General features: G+C 37.5%; 1 protein-coding gene and 1 pseudogene across 2 annotated transcripts in view; one reads left to right on the top strand and one right to left on the bottom strand.

The window, feature by feature from the left end:
- The window catches only part of Sacm1l (SAC1 like phosphatidylinositide phosphatase), a 54858-nt gene that overhangs the window by 21595 nt on the left and 13876 nt on the right, over positions 1–19387 (bottom strand). For both annotated transcript variants that reach the window (XM_074059207.1, XM_074059208.1), the window contains exons 2-8: positions 18787–18884; positions 15588–15662; positions 14416–14543; positions 11396–11545; positions 8409–8468; positions 7128–7161; positions 1188–1289 (exon numbers count right to left, since the gene is read on the bottom strand). In XM_074059207.1, the coding sequence (XP_073915308.1) occupies positions 1188–1289; positions 7128–7161; positions 8409–8468; positions 11396–11545; positions 14416–14543; positions 15588–15662; positions 18787–18884 (647 nt within the window). The remainder of the gene's footprint in view (positions 1–1187; positions 1290–7127; positions 7162–8408; positions 8469–11395; positions 11546–14415; positions 14544–15587; positions 15663–18786; positions 18885–19387) is intronic.
- LOC109676893 (small nuclear ribonucleoprotein G pseudogene) lies at positions 19126–19314 on the top strand (annotated as a pseudogene).

Here is a 19387-nt window from a genome sequence, read left to right as displayed (position 1 = left end):
AAATTTTTTTAAAAAGAAAGGTACAGGAAAGCGTTCACAAAATATAACTACTGTCTACAAAAGGAGGAAAACAGTAACACATACTAGCTGTATTAACAAAAATTATCCAGAAGGAAAACAAGAAATTAACATCTGATTAGCTGGCAGAGGGGTAAGAACTGAGCAGATGAAGTCAGAAATAGAAAATTTTTATCATTTTTTAAAATACTTTTTGGTATTTAAAGTATGTAAATGTACGGCCTATTCAAAAATTTCACATAGAAACTGTTTCTATCAAAAAAAAAATCTAGTTACATGGAATTTGCTAACCCTAATTCTGGTTCTGTGAGCTTAGCCAGGTCATTCACTCAGGGTCTTTCTTCCTCTGCTATAACAACATCTGTAGTGAGATTAACCAAGTAATCTAACTTTCTGACCCCAAACTTGGATGATTTATTGAAAAGTTGGAGAAATCCCATTTTATGATGACAGTACCTTTTTTCTGATCCCAAACTTGGATGATTTATTGAAAAGTTGGAGAAATTCCATTTTATGATGACAGTACCTTTTGTGGGTGGTACTCAGGAGGCTCTCGGTGGCAGGTGCTCTACCACTTGAGTCACGCCTTCAGCCCCTAACAGCAACTTTTTTAATACACATTTCAAAAGCCTGGTTTTGGTAAATTAGTTATGTTGCTAGTATAAAAGTTTACAGAATATTCCAAATGTAAATATTTTATAAAAACTGAAGACATGAAGTAAAACATCTAGCTTTATACATGTGAAGAAACCAAGAACAATAAAAGAAAAAAAATTTATTTGAGACAGGGCTTTGAACTCTTCTACCTCCCAAGTGCTGGGAATACAAGTGTGTACCACCATTCCCAGCAGAAATTACTTTCTGATAAGAGTTTCAGGTACTGAAAATTATACTAGGTTGGCAACACTTTCAGAATCCAGAAAACACACTGGTTCCTCTTAGAACAGTTAAGAAGCACTCTACACTACGACATTAACATTTGAAAGATAATTACAGTAGCTAGAATAAAGCACAGAAGACCTATCTAATTATTATAATGAGGCAGGACATAAATATGTAGAGAGGCTATCAAATAATAATGAATACAACATGCAAAAGGTTGCAGTCATGTCACTGTAAGACAAGCTTTAATTAGTGATAGATATGACCTATTACTAAATCAGTCTCACCTCTTACATAATAGCGCACGCCAGCTCTGAAACAGCTCCTCCTGGAGATAAGAATCCAATCGAAGTATTTCCCATTAACAGAACATGAGTGCATAGTAATAACTTATCTATGTTAAGAAAAATACAACATGTAGAAATATATATATATTCTCTCTAGATTTGATTTGAATCTATTCAGCCTGAGAAGAATGAATTGTCTTTAAAGAGAATAAAAGATACAAATCTTTCTGGTTCTTCATGATTAGTCAAGGCTTTAGTACTAATTCTCAATTGTGAAGTTTTGTCAAGTCAGTCTCTCCAGAATGAGGTCTGCACAGAAAGCTAAAGCACGGTGCTGTAGCAGTGTCTCTATTTAAGTGTTTTCCTTTCTCTATCTTACATATGTTAAGATTTTCTCAAAGTAAAGAATTAAGTATTAACTGTATCACAAAAATCCTACTCTGAATGAAAAACAAAAGATTATTCTTCAAATAAAAATGGAAAATAGAGAAAATAGGCTATTGAAGTTAAAGAGAAAACCTCGCAATATATCACGTGTGGATGTACCTGGAGATTAGCTGTAACAGATGGCTAGCATATGAAGACTTTACAGATCAAACTATAAAATAAAACAATCTAGAAACAGAATTTTAACTCTTTTTCCCTGAAATAAGAAAAGTGAACCTAAATATGAAAAGAATTAAATGTAAAAAAAAAAAAAATCTCTCTCCCTAAGCTTCTCTTCTCTAAGTCTTTCCCTGACTACTGCTAAGAGCACAGTCTATGTCATAAGACAGACGGTACCTCCAGGAGTAAAGAGCCACATAGATGAAAATGCTAAGGGCCAGTCTCCCCATTTCACTGAGGGTAAAGGACTGCAAAAGCCTCCAGAAGGGGCATACTTCTTACATTAAATACTGTCCTATGAAATACAATAGACAGAAAAGAAAATACAATGCAAAGAATAGATTTACCAAAGCCCCATGTATGATGAGTTACTGCTTAAATAGGGGTAGAATTTCAGATTGGAAACATTTTGAAAATAGTGATGTAGACTAGTTACATTCACAACATAGTGAATGTAACTAATGTCATTCATTGAATTGTACACTTAAAAATGGTTTAAAAATGACAACTTTCATGTTAAGTCTATATACACACACACAAACACACTTATTGCTAAAGCACCATGAACTCTCTCCATCTGGCTCTATACTGCCACTCACTGCAGCATTCCTTTGCTTTTCTAGTTTTGCCACTATTGTTTAGTCGAAAGTTTCTGAGGTATTTACATGAAGTGAGTTATACTGTAGGTGTTTGTTTTCCTTTTCATTTTTTTTTAATTTACTACCTGTGTTCTTTTGGCTTTCTTCATTTGTTCAACATGTTCAGGAGGTATCTGTATAAATATAAGACAGTTCATGACTGTATCATAATACTCTCTATGAATATACTACCGGTTTTGGGGTTTGTGTGTATGTGTTTGTGACAGGTCTTACTATGTAGCCCCAGGCTGGCCTTGAACTCTCCATCCTCTGGTGATCCTCCTGCTTCAGTCTCTGAAGTGCTGGGATTACAGACATGTACTACCATGCCTGGCTGTTTGCCAGTTTATTCATTCTACTATGTGTGAACATGTATTTTGTCTCCAGCTTTTGCTACGATAACAGTGTTGCAACAAACGTCTCTATACATGAATATGTGGAAATAAAGAAGTGGTACTGCTGGATCACAGTACATTCACCATCTGATCTTATTAGGAAATACCAAATGGTTTTGAGAATTACTTTGGTGTCTCATCTTTACCAATACTTGATATCGTCAGCTTTCTCACTTGTGTGACTGGTGGGGCATAGAAAAGAACAACAGGTTTGTTTTATTGTTTCTATGTCTACACCCTTTCCCCACACCTCATTTTTGAGGGGTTTGCCCTATGGATATATTCTGTATGTAACATTTTTTCTTAGTATCATTTGATTCATCCATTACAAAACATAAAGCATAGTAAGTATGTGTTAGACTACTATCCAACTTCAGAACAATACCAAAACTATCTGTTCCTTCCCCATGCCAGCCACCTACCTTTCTGTCTGAAACACTGTTCTCACATTTGAAGACACCATTCTCCTATGGTTAGTTTCAACACCTGCAACCATGGCTTTAAAACACACAGCTTACTTTTCAATTTTATGAAAATGGTACCACACTAAACTTCTAAACCTTGTTTTTTTTTCCTCCAAATTCCCTGCATTCATCCTTGTATTGCATGAAATAGTTCATTCCTCAGTGCTATACACAATCTACAAGGACCATACCACAAAGACATAATTCTTCTGCTGATAGAACTTGTGGTCATTGCTTTCCTCTAACATGTCACTGAGGACATTCTTGTAAATACTTCCTGGTAAGAAGGTATGGGAGCCAGGCACAATGGTACCCATCGATAATACCAGCTACCCAGCACATGGAGGCAGGGGGATTACTTTGAGGCCAGCCTGGGCAAAGGTAGTATGAGACCATGTCTCAAAAAAATAAAGGTCTAGCACCAGTGGCTCAGGCCTGTAATCTAGCTATTTGGGAGGCAGAGATCAGGAGGTAACAGTTCCAGGCCAGCCTGGGCAAGAAGTGAGACCCTATCTCAAAAATACCCAACACAGAAAGAGGCTAGTGGTGTGGTTCAAATGGAAGAACAACCACCTAGCAAGCATGAAGCCCTGAGTTCAAATACCAGTACTACCAAAAAATAAATAAATAAAAATGAAAGGAAGGGAGGGAGGGAGGGAAGGAGAGAGGAAACGAGGGAGGAAAGACAAAAGGAAAGTACGGGAAATTCAGGGAAGTGCTGGCATGAGAATGCCAAGTAATTTTCAACACGCAGTACTAAATGACACCAGCAACATGTACTGTTAATGACTCATTCCTCTCTACTCCCTGGAACAATCAGACTTACTAATGGCTGCTGTTGAGCTCCCAATTAACTCTTCTTTAAAGCCCATGGCACCAGAAGATTCCAAGGCAGGATTTATTCATTCACTCACCAGATGAGTAAAACACAAGCCTGCTCTTAGAGCTAAATCTAGCAGAAAGTATAACTACTTTATGAGTCATTGCCTCTGATTACAACACAAATACGTGTGTGCACACACACTTTGGAGAATCCAGAAAAGCAGGGAAGGAACAAGAGAAAAGTACAAATGGTAATTATCAAAGATGAGTGAATTCACTTATACTCTGTGTGCCCGAGATGACCCACTCCCCGTCTCCAAGGTATTTCACACATACCTTGACCTCCACTACTCCTCTCATCCCACTCACAGCCGATGGCACTGCTTCCTACTTCATTATGAAAAGAAAAGTCTTCCACATGCTCCTACCACATTTACACAACCACCTGCATCCACCACCTTCCCTTCTGTGATGGTGGATAAGCTTGTCATGGTAGCGGCCATGACAGGCCTCTACCTGTGCACAGATCACACCTCCTCCTCAACACTCAGGGCCTCACCCCAAATGTATCTTCATCAGTTTTCCCCTTTTCCAAAATCTTTCTTAGCAAAATTTGGTAATTTCCTCATCTGGGGAGGAAGTAAGGGGAGGGGCAGGAACATGACCTCCTGCCTTAATAGTCATCGCATTTAACCAACCACCAGTGAATCAGCTGCTTCCACCCACTTTCTCAAAGCACTATCTTCACTCACTTCTGGGACACTATCTCACTTGGTTTTCCTTTTTCTCACTGGCCTGTGCTGCTATCTCCATTTCTGCAACTCTAGAAGCTTGGAGCAACTCTATGGCCTGTCCTTTTGATCACTTACTTTGGTTCCTCCACTTAAGAAGTTGTCATCCTTACTAATGCCTAATAGGTCACAGCTCTTAACATTTTCACACTATCTAGTACTGCCCTTGGGCCACCCTCTCTCTTCTCCAGACCATTTCTCTTCTCTATGTACACTTCTTCCTTTAATGGTTTCATCCAGTTTTATGGCTTGAAATGTCATCTATATGTTGACCACTCTTAAATTTATGCCTCCACATGGGCACCTTCCCTGAACTCCAGCTCCACTGATACAACTCCTTCCTTCATTTTTATTTGAGTATCTATAGAAATCTCAAGCTTCACATGTCCAAATGGAACTCTGATACTCTTCTGCCTCCTTCCCACCTCCAGACTCTTCCCCAGTGGATGACTTCCTCCCACTTACTCTAGCCAAAAATCTTACAGTTCTACTAATCTCTTCTCTTTCATATACCATGCACAATCTGTCAGAAAAATCCTGTTAGCTCTATCTTCAAAGGTTATTTAAAATGAGACCATTTCCTCCACCATCTTTGCTACCACCCTGGAGCTAGCCTATCACCTCTGACCTGGATGACAACAACTCCTCCAAATTGTTCCTTGTGTCCACCTTTGCTTACCTTTGGCCTCATCTCTGTATCAGTCAGAGACCCTATCCTACCATGCCAATTTTCTACTCAAATGCCCCCAACAGTTTCTCACTGCATTTTAAAGTAAAAGCTACAGTCCTTCCCATGATCCATAAAGCTGAGTAATCTGGGTCCAGCTACTTCCTGAACACAACTGGCATCACTCCCTGTCCACACACTGCCCGTCACGCTCTTACCTTGGGGCATTTGTACTTGCTGATCTTTCTGTATGTATGTGACACACACAACTATATTTCTAGCCAACAAACTAATCGAAAGCTCACGTAAAGCTTTTAAATTTAAAACTAAATGGATAAGCTTTTTCTAAAACAGCCTAGAAAAAATAAGGTCATTTGATATTATTTGTCCATTCACATTCTCATTTTGAAAATGAAACAAAACAGAAATAGTTGGCTCAAATTCTGAAAGCACTATGTAAACACATGTGTTCTTATTTCATCCTCAGGGGGTGGGGGGTTCAAAATAAACAAAGAGCTTTTATCCTGAGACGGTCTGATTTTTATCCTCCATTACTTTTCTGCTTCTAAGAAGCATAATGATTTAATAAAATATTAACATAATCAATAAATCAGTCACACAGTTGTATCAACAAGCTTCTGGAGGGTATTTGATAAAAAGATGTCACTACAGTTTTTACAGGGCACAGTCCTGATAACAGGCACTCATCAGCATATACTGTACCTATCCTTCAAGAGCTAGCTATTTTACTTCTATATTTTTATTACGATCTCTTTGATAAGAATGTTTTTTAAATGAACTTACAATTAGATAATTACTCATTTTCCATTTGCACTATGATTTTCATCAAAAATTATTTTTGAACCCTATTTTCTATCACTATTTCAAATAGCAAATAATATTCTTAATTTCTCCTCTCCAAGCTAAAGACCACCTTAATTCCTACATCAAACATTTTTAATACTAAAGAAAGGTTTCATTTAAACAGTCAGGTTTCACCACTCTTATGTAACTCACTGCCATAAACACAATGTTAAAAAGAGGTAAAATGCAGTACACAAAAGCCCTTTTTTTAAAACCACCAGCCCTGAAACTCTTAAACACAAGCAATAATTTAGTGTGAAGAGTTCATATTTTTAAAAAAGTGGTTATAGCTAGGTGCCACTGGCTCACACCTATAATCCTTGCTACTTGAGAGGCTAAGATTGGGAGGGGATCATGGTTCCAGGTCAGCATGGGCAAACAGTTGATGAGACTCCATCTCCAAAATTACCACAGCAAAATGGACTGGAGGTCAGGCTCAGGTGTTAGAGCTCCTGCTTTGCAAGCATGAAGCCTTAAGTTCAAACCTCAGTCCCACACACACCAAAAAACAGTGGTTGTTTATAATCAGTATGCTAATATTTTACATTACTAAATTTAAATTTCTTCATAATAATTTCTACAAGTCCTGAAATGCTCTTCCTTAATAGATTTGAGACCGTCTCTGAATCTGCCTCATAACAAAATATACATAAAGACTACTAGAAACTAAACAGTACTATCAGAGAAGGATACAGCCATGTAACACTGGAAGAGCAAACCGATGGACCTGAAAGGAAGATAAACAATGTAGTTAGAAATCAACATACCTTTAAAAAAAAAAAAAGTAAATAAAGTTGTATGTATTTGTAATTTTAAAGAAATGTAATTGCATAGTCTTGAACAGTCACCAGTTTTTAAATACTAATTAAGCTACATAAAGTTACAGAATATTTACCTCCCTCCTAAAATTTTCAGACTTTGCCTATAACGCTACTCCTTCTGAGAAAAGATAGTCTGTGCAACCCAAGCTACTTTTTCCAAAAAGCATAGTGAATGACAAGTAATACAGCACTTACACAAATCTATTCCCCTGGAATATTATGCCTTCTCAGCAGGGCCTCCCTCTTCTAGGTCATTTGTAAAAACAAAGGACAGAGGCTGTGGCATCTGGACATGTCTCCCCTGGGTTGCTGAGTGGAGTCACACATCCCTTGGGAAACAGCTTCAGAGCTTTCCACTTGGCCTCGGGACTTAGCCTTGGCCCCTCATTTCTACGTTATTCACCAACCAAGACCCATTTCAGCTCTGAGAGAAAGTGTTTGGGGACAGGGAGGTATGACTCCAGTGGCAGAAGCACCTGCCTAAAAAATGCAAGGCCCTGAATTCAAACCCTAGTACAGTGGAAAAAAAAAAAAAAAAAAAGCGGGGTTGGGGGTGGGAGACTTTGTTTTGTTTTATAACATAAGGTTTCCATAATTGTTACAGTTTGGATCTTAAATGTTCCCCCAAAGGCTTGGTCACTAGCACGTGCAGCTCTTGGGAGGTGATGGGGTCTTTAGGAAGTGCAGCCTAGTAGAAATAAGTTAGGTCATTAGGGGCTAACCCTTGAAGGGGATGTTGGCCCTTACTGGATACTGGCCATCCCTCTTGCTCTTTGTTTCCAGGCTACCATAAGGTAAGCAGTTTGCTCCACTATGTGCTCCCAACATGATGTTCTGCCTCATGGAACAGGCCCAAAAGCAAGGGAGCCTACAAACAATGGACTGAAGCCGGTGAAACTATGAGCCAAAATAAACTTCTCCTCCTTATAAGTTGTTTATCTCAGGTGCTTTGTCACAGAGACAAAGCTGACTAACACAAATAATTAGGCTTCTTCAACCTAGAGCAATATGAGAGGGTAGATATGATTGAAGTGTAGGTGTTACAGTTCAATTAGAATTATTTGCTCAAACCCTGGTGATTAGGTAGTCATTACAATGTGCAGTCAAACCATGGACTGTGACAAGAAAGCAGAGTTAAGTTAGTGTATATTACCTCTGGCTGAGCAGACAGTTCTCTGAGAAGATGCCCATTCCATACAAACCGCTGATCTGCCTGAGAGAAATTTTAAAACTTAACAAAAATTCCTGCTACACTGAATGTCTACAGAAAGAAAACTATACCCAACAATGCCTGCATCCAGTGGCTGGAAGCACTTTTCCTTGACGTGCCACCAACAGAATACATTTTGCCCCCTCAATCTGCTCCTCTCCCACCATTCCTGTGTCTACCTCATGCCACTCAGAAACATGGGAGTCCTCCAAGGTCACTGCCCACTGTCTGCGTAAAGCATCCACTGAGCCACACTGCATTCCTAGCCACATTAGTGGTCACAGGGAATAGCCCCCGCACTTGGCCACAGCCAGGTGAATATTACTTCTTGAGATTTGAGTGTACATTCCCCATTATGCCAGTCCACTTGTTCTTCACCAATACACAATGATGTGATGACACAATTTAACTGAAAGTTGCACACATCAATGAAAGGTAACTAAAACAAACTGCTATTTCTATAAAGTTGAAAAATCTGGAATATAACTTGACAGGAGGCAAGTCGTTAAAACTGTTATGGAAAGGAGTCAAAGTGGCAACTAAAACAGTTTAGAGGAACTTAGCAAAACTGAAGGATTCTGTACACAGGGTGCTCTGTAATATCAAAGTCTTTAAAAGATTCAATTTGAGCCGGAAGCCAGTGGCTCATACCTGCAATCCTACTCAGTTGTCAGAGATCAGGAGGATCATGGTTTGAAGCCAGCCCCAGGCAAATAGTTCATGAGACCCTATCTCAAAAACACCCATCACACAAAAAAAGGACTGGTGGAGTGGCTCAAGTGGTAGAGCACCTACCTAGCAAGCATGAGGCCCTGAGTTCAAACCCTAGTGCTGTTAAATAAATTAATAAATAAAAAAAGACTCAAACTGGAAAGCTTCATGGATGAGTTTGACACAGGAAAGATATAACTGGAATTAAGGCACTAAAAACAAAGAAAAACCTGTTTTTACATAAAAACACTGATTAGTCAACATAAAATTTTATTTCAAGATAAAATGTTTATGATATATGTTTCACTTATCACCTTTTTGATTTCTCTGTAACGGACTTCTTTGATTAGTTGACAAAAAAAACCCCATCTCATTCCAACAGATGAGATGGCTTCTTCAGCTCAGTCTACTATTCCCACTGCCTTTGCCTAGAAACTTCCCTCTCACATTATCACCTCACCAACAAGCTCTCAGCTAAAGTGTCACCTTACTTTGTACAATTATCCCTGGCACTCCAGGCAGTGTTATACCCTCCTTTCTGTATGATCCCACCACACTTTTGACACCTATCTCTAGTATAGCAATTGTCTCTTGTTTGACTACTTGGACCACTATCTCTCTAAGGGCAAGAGCCACAGCTGTTCTTTCTGGGTCCCCACTAGCTAGAATGGTGCCTGGTACATAGTGGGCATCAGAGAGAAGTTTGATAAACAAATGGAGAACATAACAATTTCTTTTAAAAGTATCACTCTCTTGTTTAAAAGCAAAATTTCTTGATTACTTAGCTTGTATCTAAATTAACATCTGAGTTCATAACCAATTTTATTTGATTGGAGTATAAAATCTCACCCAAGAGTCAACTAAAATACTAATGCAGGTTAAACTATGACATTATCAATTTTACTGGTCAAAAATGGTCAATTATTGGCAATTTCATACGATCCAATCTAACAGGTAACAGACAGTCTAAATCTAGTCTGTTTTAAATCTAAACACATATACAGTTTGTTAATAAAAATAAAATTTTTTTAAAAAGGCAATTATCCAAGCCCATGAATAGCAGAAACTTTCAAATGAGATCATCTAAGGTTTAGGGTTTTTTTGGTTGTACTGGGGTTTAAACTCAGGGCCTCACACTTGCTAGTCAGGTGCTCGACCACTTGAGTCACTCTGACAGTCCTTTTTTGTGTTGAGTTTTTCAAGATAGGGTCTATGAACTATTTGCCTGGGCTGGCTTCAAACCGTGATCCTGCCTCCCGAGTAGCTAGGATTATGGGCATGAGTCACCAGTACCCAGCTTGAGATCACCTACTTTTAAGAAGAAAAATAAGTAACATTAACAAAAAAGTTTAAAAAGATATTTCCAAGTTCTTTTCTTGTCTTTTTTTTTTTTCATTTTTTTTAGACAGGTCTTGCTGATAGCTCAGGCTAGTCTGAACTCAAGATCCTCCTCCCTTAGCTTCCTGAATACTAGGATTATAGGCATGCACCACAACACCCTGCTCAAGTTCTTAAATAAATACATTGCTACTTTTCTAATTAAAAGAAAATACAAGTAACATCACTGACAACAGAGCATCAACTTCTAGGACACTGACTTCTACAAGCCTAATTATGTAAAGAAATGACAAATGAATGCAAGGCTAGCTTGAGATTTGACATCTGAGAGTTTGTACTTGATGGCCTGGCAATACTTGTGCAAAAATATAAATTCTGAAAGGTTTTCCTCTAATTATTTATATGTATGTTTCTTTTTTTTCCCCTTCTTTCTTTGAGTCTCACTATGTAGCTCAGTCTTACCTCAAATTTGAGCTCCTCCCGCCTCAGCCTCTTGAATGCTAAGCTTACAGGCGTGTGCCACCACATCCGTATGTATTTCAACTAGATTTCTCAATATTTATAGCAATAATGCTCAATCGTGACATACACAGATTCCTGGGCCCTTAATTTGGGATTGTGATAGACATTAGAAACATGCTAAATTTTCAAAACCCTCATATGATCCTAATACAGACAAGAGCAAGAAAAATCTAAATCAGTCCTGGGGTGGAGCTCAGTGGTACAGCACTTGCTTTGCACTTATGAAGTCCTGGGTTCAATCCCTAGCACCCAAATTAAGAAAGAAAGAAAAATCAACACAAATTTTTATGAGTGGAAGAGGTAATGCCGTTTTTTAAAAAAACTAAACAGAAATAAAAATAACTGATAGTCAAGCTTACCCTTTCCAAGAGACTCATTTCCTGAAATTCTGGACTTGTGTTGGACAACCGCTGCAAAGTATGCGTCAAATCATACGTTGTTGAAAAGTAGAATCCATCCATACTCAAGACATGGTTTAGCATTGCTAGGAAAGTTTTATTATCCTGTAACTGTAAACAAAGGGTAAAAAAATCAGTATATCCCATGGTTGAAAAGGAAATCTGTCAGCATGAGAAAAGAGCAAAACTAAAAACACCTGAGTATAGTCCTGTTAAATACCACTGGTCTAAGGACTGGGCCAGAGAGGGGGATGCTCGTTATTTCCCCAGGACCAGCATAGCTACTAACACAGAAGATGCTCCACAAATATTCTGGGGTGGTATTATCTGACTTGACTACATACGACTTCTGCTCTTGTGGTATCCTTCACAATTTTTATTCTAAAAAGCAGAAGAGTGGTTTTAACAAAACATCATCACCTTAGGTTGTGGCCTACTATGTACCAGACACTGCACAGATTCTTTCATCTCTGCAACTCTGCTTGAGTAGCATAATTATCCCCTTTGGTAAATGAAACATAAATTCATGAGGGCCCAGTGGCACAGAGAGTAAATAACAAGAGATCAGCATTAACTTCATTCTCAAGAAACTTGGACAGGTAGTAAAATGGCATTATTTTTCTTTAAAACAAAGATTAAAAAGTCTAGTAAAAGCAGTATTTACCTCTATTTTTGGATAATCATTTTAACTTGGTTTCCCAATGAGCAACAAGACAGACATTTATTTTTACCTTTGTTTTAAAAAATAATTGTCCTTGTGTACACATGTATGTAAAAGGAAAAATGAGACCTGTTGAAACTATTCCAGGAATGGGGGTAGGGAGGATAAAGGAAAATGGTGGAGTGGGTGAATTCAACTATGATATATTTGATATATTGTAAGAACTTTTGTAAAGATCACAATGTACCTCCAACACAACACTTAAAAAAAAAGAAGAAAAAAACTGTCAATGGTTGGTAATACTTAATGATTAACATATTAATCTGTATTTTGCTAATATAAATACTAATTTTTAAATTGTAGTCAGACTTTTTTTAAACCAAAGGCAAAGAATATGAAGTGAGCAATGCTAAATTAGCTATATTGCCTGACAACAAAGTATAGCAGCCAAAAACAACAATTAAAAAAATAATTATTGGGCTGGATGTGGTGGGGCACACCTATAGTCCCAGCACTCAAAGGTGGGGAGGAGAGGAGGAACAGTCCAAGTAAATATTCCTGAGCTATTAAATGAGTACAACCATTTTTATTTCTTTAAAATATCATGCCTCAAGGAGAATGAATATATTGATACATACCACTTGATATGTGTGTAGGAGAAAAGAAATTCTAGAGTATAAAAGCATGTCAGGATTCTTTTTTTGGTGGTGATGGTAGTGGTACTGGGGTTTAAACTCAAGGCACTCTACCACTTGAGTCACTCTCTCAGCCCAGGATTTTATTTCTAAGATGTTTATCAAAAGTAAGGTATATGTTTTAGAAAAATACATTCTCTTTTAGAAACAAACATTTCTGTAATCTTAAATACAACTTAAAATTTTAAAAAAGCAAACACTGTAAATAAAATTACTTTGGGAAACAATCATGTTAAATGCGTGTAAATCTCTACACATAACACTGAGAGCTGGGAACTGCATTCATGCAAGTCGCGCACACATGTCAAGCAGAGACAGATGCTGTCTGAGCATGCACACAGCGGTATGTAGGCAGGCAGTACCGAACTGCAAAGATGACCATGCTACTTAACCCTTACCATTAAGCTATCTTAATAATCATTAAGTAGTACACTGTAATTTAAGGCATTAGAAACACGACACTTAAAAAAAATTTTTTTTTGGTAGGACTGAGATTTGCGCTCGGGGCTTTAAGTTTACAAAAGAGGCACTACTACTGCTTATTACCACCAGCCCTTATTTTACTTCTTTGTTAAAAAATTTATCAAGAGAAAGTTGAACAGTGCTTGTCCTCTGCTCCTTGTCATATAACTTATGATAGAATATCTACTCTATCCTTAGGGAATAGTTAGACACCTTTCTAAGTCTGAACCAGTTTGTGACATTCTGTCCTTTCCCTTTCAATGTCATGAAATATTTTCAGGGATCCCTTAAAGTGAAATTTCCTGAAATATCACTTTCCCCTCCTCTTCATCCTTCTTGTCATAGCAACTGCAACATTAATGTGGGAAGTTCAGTTTCACTAGGACCTCTGGCTATGTATCCACAGTCTCTTTAACGTGACAACGTTAGAAGTCCAGTCAGCTACTTCTGTGCTCCATTTATGTCCAATTTCAATTTCCCTTTCGGAGTTATTTTTGTTTGTTTGCACTTTCCTTTTTGCCAGGTTTGTAAATCTTCAGTTAATATACTGTGGTAACTAGAATTTAAACTGTGTTGTTGAGGGATTTCTGTTAACTAAACCAGGTAACTAAAATATGTGCATACAGAAATTGGACAAGGAGAGGACTGCCTGGAAATATATGTACATATTTGAGGTACACACACACTCACATGTGACTACATGCAAAAAAGAAAACTTTTTTCTACAGAAAAAAAGAAATGAAATGAGTAGGACCTCAAAAGTATCTAATTTGGGGGGGAGGGGCTGGAGAGGTTTGCTGGGGCTCAAACCCAGGGCCTTGTGCATGCTAGGCAAGAGTGCTACCAATGAGCTATCTCCCCAGCCTTTATTTCTCTACAGAGAATATGAAATTAAAATCTGGGTGTTGAATGCATGTACTATTTTGTTTGTCCTTTCATCTCCATGAGAAATTTACAATTCCAGAATTTCATCATTTTAAAAAACAAAGACCAATAAAATACATGAGTATTTTAAAAAATAGTTTTTATGGCTAAGTAGAAGGTAGAATAACCTTGTTTTATAGATTGCTTAATTATTAGGCTTAAAAGAAATCTAATAAGCATTCATTGTATTCTGAACCCTCCTTTAGATTCTGCAATTAATTACTGCTTCCAGTTCTTACCTGAATATCAGTCAAGTGCAACATTGTCTTCTTATAAGAAAGGACATCAAAATCAGTTGCTTTCCAGATTACATGATTGAAAAATTCACCTATTTTCGTCTTTTTGGTAATGACAATAAGATAATTACCTGCAAAAGCATAGCCAAACACACAAATATAAAAAAATGCAAAAATGTGGCTAGGTATATAGCCCAGTAGTACAGCCTGTACTTAGCATGTACCCTGGGTTCAAACTCTAACACCACAAAAAATACCAAAACTATACTGTATTACTCAAATTAAAGGCCCTTGTGTGTATGTGTTTGTGTGTGTGAGTGTGTGTCTGGTACTAGGGTTTGAACTCAAGGCCTCACACTTGCTAGGTAGGCACTCTACCACTTGAGCCATTCCGTCAGCCCAAAGGGCCCATCTTGTAAAGCAATCTTATAATCTGTGAATACAAAGACTAGCATACTATTTAGAAAAACACCTACTGAAAAGTCAAATATTTTTCTCAAAAAGATAAAAGCAAGACCTTTTGGTAACCAAATGTGCAACCTTAGCAGGTAAGAAAGCAAAAACAGAAAATACTTCTCTCTCCTGTGACCCCCAAGCTACACAGGCCACCACATGCAACTTGAAGCATCATAAGTGGGGTAACGCCCTTTCATACCACTCTGTGCTTTACTGCACTCTGAATGGTAGACAGATGTACTGGGGCAATGTAACTGTGTGCACTGTTACAAGGATTAGTGCTCAGGAATTAACAAGGCATCACAACCCCATGCACAATACAGCACCCCTGACCCTGGCCACCTCCTCCCCACACCATGTTAACAACAGAACCTAGAACTTCGCACATGCTAGGCAAGCACTCTACCAATGAACTACTTCCCCCCCACCCCCATTTCATTCTTAAGGTTTAAAGTCGTAGAGTGTTTGCCTAGCCAGTGGGAGTCCCTGAGTTCAACCCCCAGTACTCCCAAGTAAAATAGAATTTCAGGGTGAAAAATTTAATCAATTGGGGAATATTATTGTTAGAAACTAATGACAAATACCTAACTTTGAGATTTATTATCTAAAGCATGATATGAATTATAGTTTTCTCATACCAAACGTATGAGAACTTTTCTCATATTAAATGATGCCAATTTAATAACCTTCTTTGTCCATTTTGGTTTATTTTCTCTTACCTGCCACCAGATGGATTGTACCCAATATACCAAATATTGGTCTTGTGACAGCTGAAGGAGGAACATCTTTCTTGACTTTAAAATAAGAAAAAGAAATAAAGAAGTAAAAATCACATAGAAAAAGCTGAAAACTTAGTATGATTTCAGGTTACTTCAACTAAATCAGTTTGCATGATGTGACTTATGAAAGCAACATTGCTTCATTAATGTCAGACCTCCATTTTGGCAGAATATAAATAAAGATGTCAAGAGGCATACACAGTAAAAAAAGGCCTCTTCCTATCTAGTGTATGGTCATCAAGTCAACTGTGGGTTATTTCTACTGCTACTTTTCAACCTCAACGGAAAGTAAGTACTTAAGTAAAAGTAAGTAATGGTTTGAGAAAAAATTTTAATCCTGACATGCAACTAACAGAATGCAAAAAAAGGATCTGCCAACCCACATCTAAGAATGTGGGAAGTGGAGGCAAAGACCCTTGGGATGAAGACGACGGTGTGCATCCTGTGTCTAGCAGCAATTTACACAGATGAGCAAGGAGGCATCATCTTTAACCTGGATTTTATCAATGATGTCCTTATTAATAAAATAGTGTCTTACGGAATTCATTTCACAGTTCTTAAACTTTCAACCCATGTATTTCACAAAACATACTTTGTAAAACTCTAATTTAAAAAATAATGCCTCGGCAGGGGAGAAGAGTCCCCAGTCAAATAAGCTTATTTTGCTTCATCTAAAGTCACCCCATTCCCTCTCCTCCTTCTCAGAGGCTCTCAGAAGAATACAGTGAGAGAAATCCATTCAACTGTTTAATCCAAGGTTTCCCACACATATGTGGCTAGGAAATTTTTCTTTCAGTTATAGCTTGTTATCATCATGAAGCCCGTTTTAGAAACACTGCTATAAAACCAAGACCTGCTTCTCAAAGGCAGTCACAGAAGTTATTCTGTTATTCTCAATAACTAATTCTGAAAAAGATCTAAAATTTGCTTGTGTCATTGTCAATTTACTTAGCAATGCTAAACCAATTAACTAACGTGAAAAACAGGACTGAGCTGGATGTGGTGATGCAGACCTGTAACCCCAGCATTCAAGGGGTAAAGGCAGGAGGATCTTGAGTTCAAGGCCAGAATGGACCCCTTGCCTAGCAAGTGTGAGGCCCTGAGTGCAATCCAGTACCAACACAAAAGTTGAGTTTGGGATACACAGCAAGACCCTTTTAAAAAAAGATCTTTAAAAAACAAAGAAAGAATGCCTGAGCAGTGGACAGTTAAGAGAAAATTCTAAATATACCGAGATTATTTGAAAAACTCAAATGTACCACTGACAGAATAATAAATTTTATTAACTGGAGTGTAATACAAAACTGCAGTAATTCCTAGACTGTATGTTAGTTTTTTTATGGAAGAAAAAATCATCCTTCTGTGGCCACAGTCTGCATTCCTAATGGAGAAAAGAAACTGGCTAAGAAGCTGTCAGTAAGTCTGACCCTCATCATCACTGACTTTGGCCACAGCACTTCACCATGTGTCTGCTGCGGACCGCGCGGTACCATCACCTTTATAGCTAAATACTCTTTGATCTTTAGCTTTTTCATCTACTCAAATGGGTCTGAGATCTCCACTTCCAAATGAAATGTCACTGAATGGTCAAAAACAACTGAAAATACATCCATACTAAAGCTCTTATAAAACCTTTGCTTGCATTGGTGTGGTATAAAGAAGTAGTAATGTAAAGCAGTAGTGCAATGAAACCTTAGCAGAAGTATACTAACATTGCTTAAAACCAACCTGCTATCTTGAGACAACAGCTACCAAGTCACAGACAATAGGAAATGTCATATTATCAAACTAAACCAAGCTCTAATTCCAGTTGATCAAAGGAACACTGTATGGTACTTACCAAAATAACCAAACAAAAAAAAATGTAGTTTTTCTTATACTTTATTAACTCACTGAAAATATTTTTATATTTTCCTTTTTCCATTCAAAGAGCACTTACTAAATGACTACTCTATGGTTTTTCAAATATTTTATTAAGAAAAAAACAGTTGAGGCCATGGCTCAGGTGATAGAGCGCCACTCTAGCAAGTGCAACTGCAAGGCTCTGAGTTCAAACACCAGTATCATCCAAAAAAAAAAACCAAAAAAACAATTTAGAACTCTTGTCTGGAGGTGAATTAGAATTTTTATACTAGCGAACTGTGAAATTCCAATGTAATATCAAATGGTACATTAATTTGTCAACAAAATGACTTCATATTAACCTATTCAGAAATCAGAGTGCTTCATATAATTGATGAAAAAATTATTTTTTCACTCCCAGAGAAGCAAAACCAAAACACAACTAAATAGGTACATAAAGTTTTAGGAACATCATTTGCTTAGAATGCTTACAAATTTTAGTCAGTGAAATACATTTTATTTTTCATTTATGAAATTATTCTCATAGTCATAAAACTTTTGGGAAGTTGTTGTTATTTTTTAGCTTTTGTTTTTTGAGACAAGGTCTCACTATGTAGCCCAGGCTGGCCTCAAACTCATGATTCTATTGCCTCAGCCTCCCAAATATTGGGATTACAGGCATGCACCACCTCAACTGGTCATAAAACTTTTTAAAACAAAAACAAAAGCACCTGTTAAAGGTCTTTACACTTAAAGTCCAAACAATGTTTTCACACTCAAACACCTCAAATCTTAGATCAAAAAAGGAGCTTAGATAGTTAAACCAAACCTGTGAGAATCAGGAAATAAATAAATAATTGTTTTAAAATCCTTACTGCTAGTATAATAATACCTAGATTTTTCAAGGTAACTTCTCCTTTTCATAAAAAGAATGTAGCGTAAAATTAATGCATAAAAATTAAATGAGGTGGCTCAAGTGGTAAAGCACCCGCCTAGCAAGTGTGAGGCCCTGAGTTCAAATCCAAGGACCACCAAAAATAAAGAAAGAAAGAAGTAAGGTAGGCCCAGTGGTGTACACCTGTAATCCCAACACTCAGAAGGCAGGAGGGATCATGAGTTTGTGACTACATGGCAAAATCCTGTTTCAAAAAATAAAATTAAATGAGGTCGAAAAAAGTAAAATTCTAGTAAGAAGGCACTCATAGATCTACATACTGACATACCCTTCAAGTAATTTGATTATTGTAATCACATATAAAATCTTCCTCAGATACTTCTCAATCTGGCATTACGATACCTGCGAGTGTAACCTCTGTGGATACACGGTCAATGGTAAGTACATCATCTGCTCCATCATCACAAGCTTCCACATAAAATTTTTCAGGTGTAATATGCCTAGAAAAGAAATTGAAAGGCATAAATTAACCAGATGAAGACTTTTAAAAAATAAACTATCATAACAATTACAGCAAGGTTATAATGTGACATCATTTTCCTAGCTTCTAATAGATGAACCTGGTAAGTCTGCTATCCTTTTCACTTGTATAATTAATGCTGGTAAGTTTTAATTTGCTATAAAACCATCACTTTGGCAAGTTCCATTTCAAAGCAGCACTGAACCTGCTGAATAGAAACTATGAGCAAAACTCACCCTCCCAAACTAAAGAAATTTAAGGACAAAAAGCTATCACTGAAATTAAATGGTGGCAGACATGCCCAAAGAATATTGTGGGGACCTGATCCCTTTATGAACCTTGCAATAGGTGAATGTGTAGAGAGGGCAGCTAGTGGGCAACCCAACAATACTGGAATGGTGGTGATGTGAGGAAATGCTATCAGCATGTTGAAAGCCTTGGAAGAGAGTTTAAGTAATGGTTGTTTAGCAAAGAAATCTATGT

This window comes from Castor canadensis, chromosome 17, assembly GCF_047511655.1.
Source record: "Castor canadensis chromosome 17, mCasCan1.hap1v2, whole genome shotgun sequence".
NCBI classification, from domain to species: Eukaryota; Metazoa; Chordata; class Mammalia; order Rodentia; family Castoridae; genus Castor; species Castor canadensis.
This window is presented reverse-complemented; position numbering and strand designations above follow the sequence as displayed.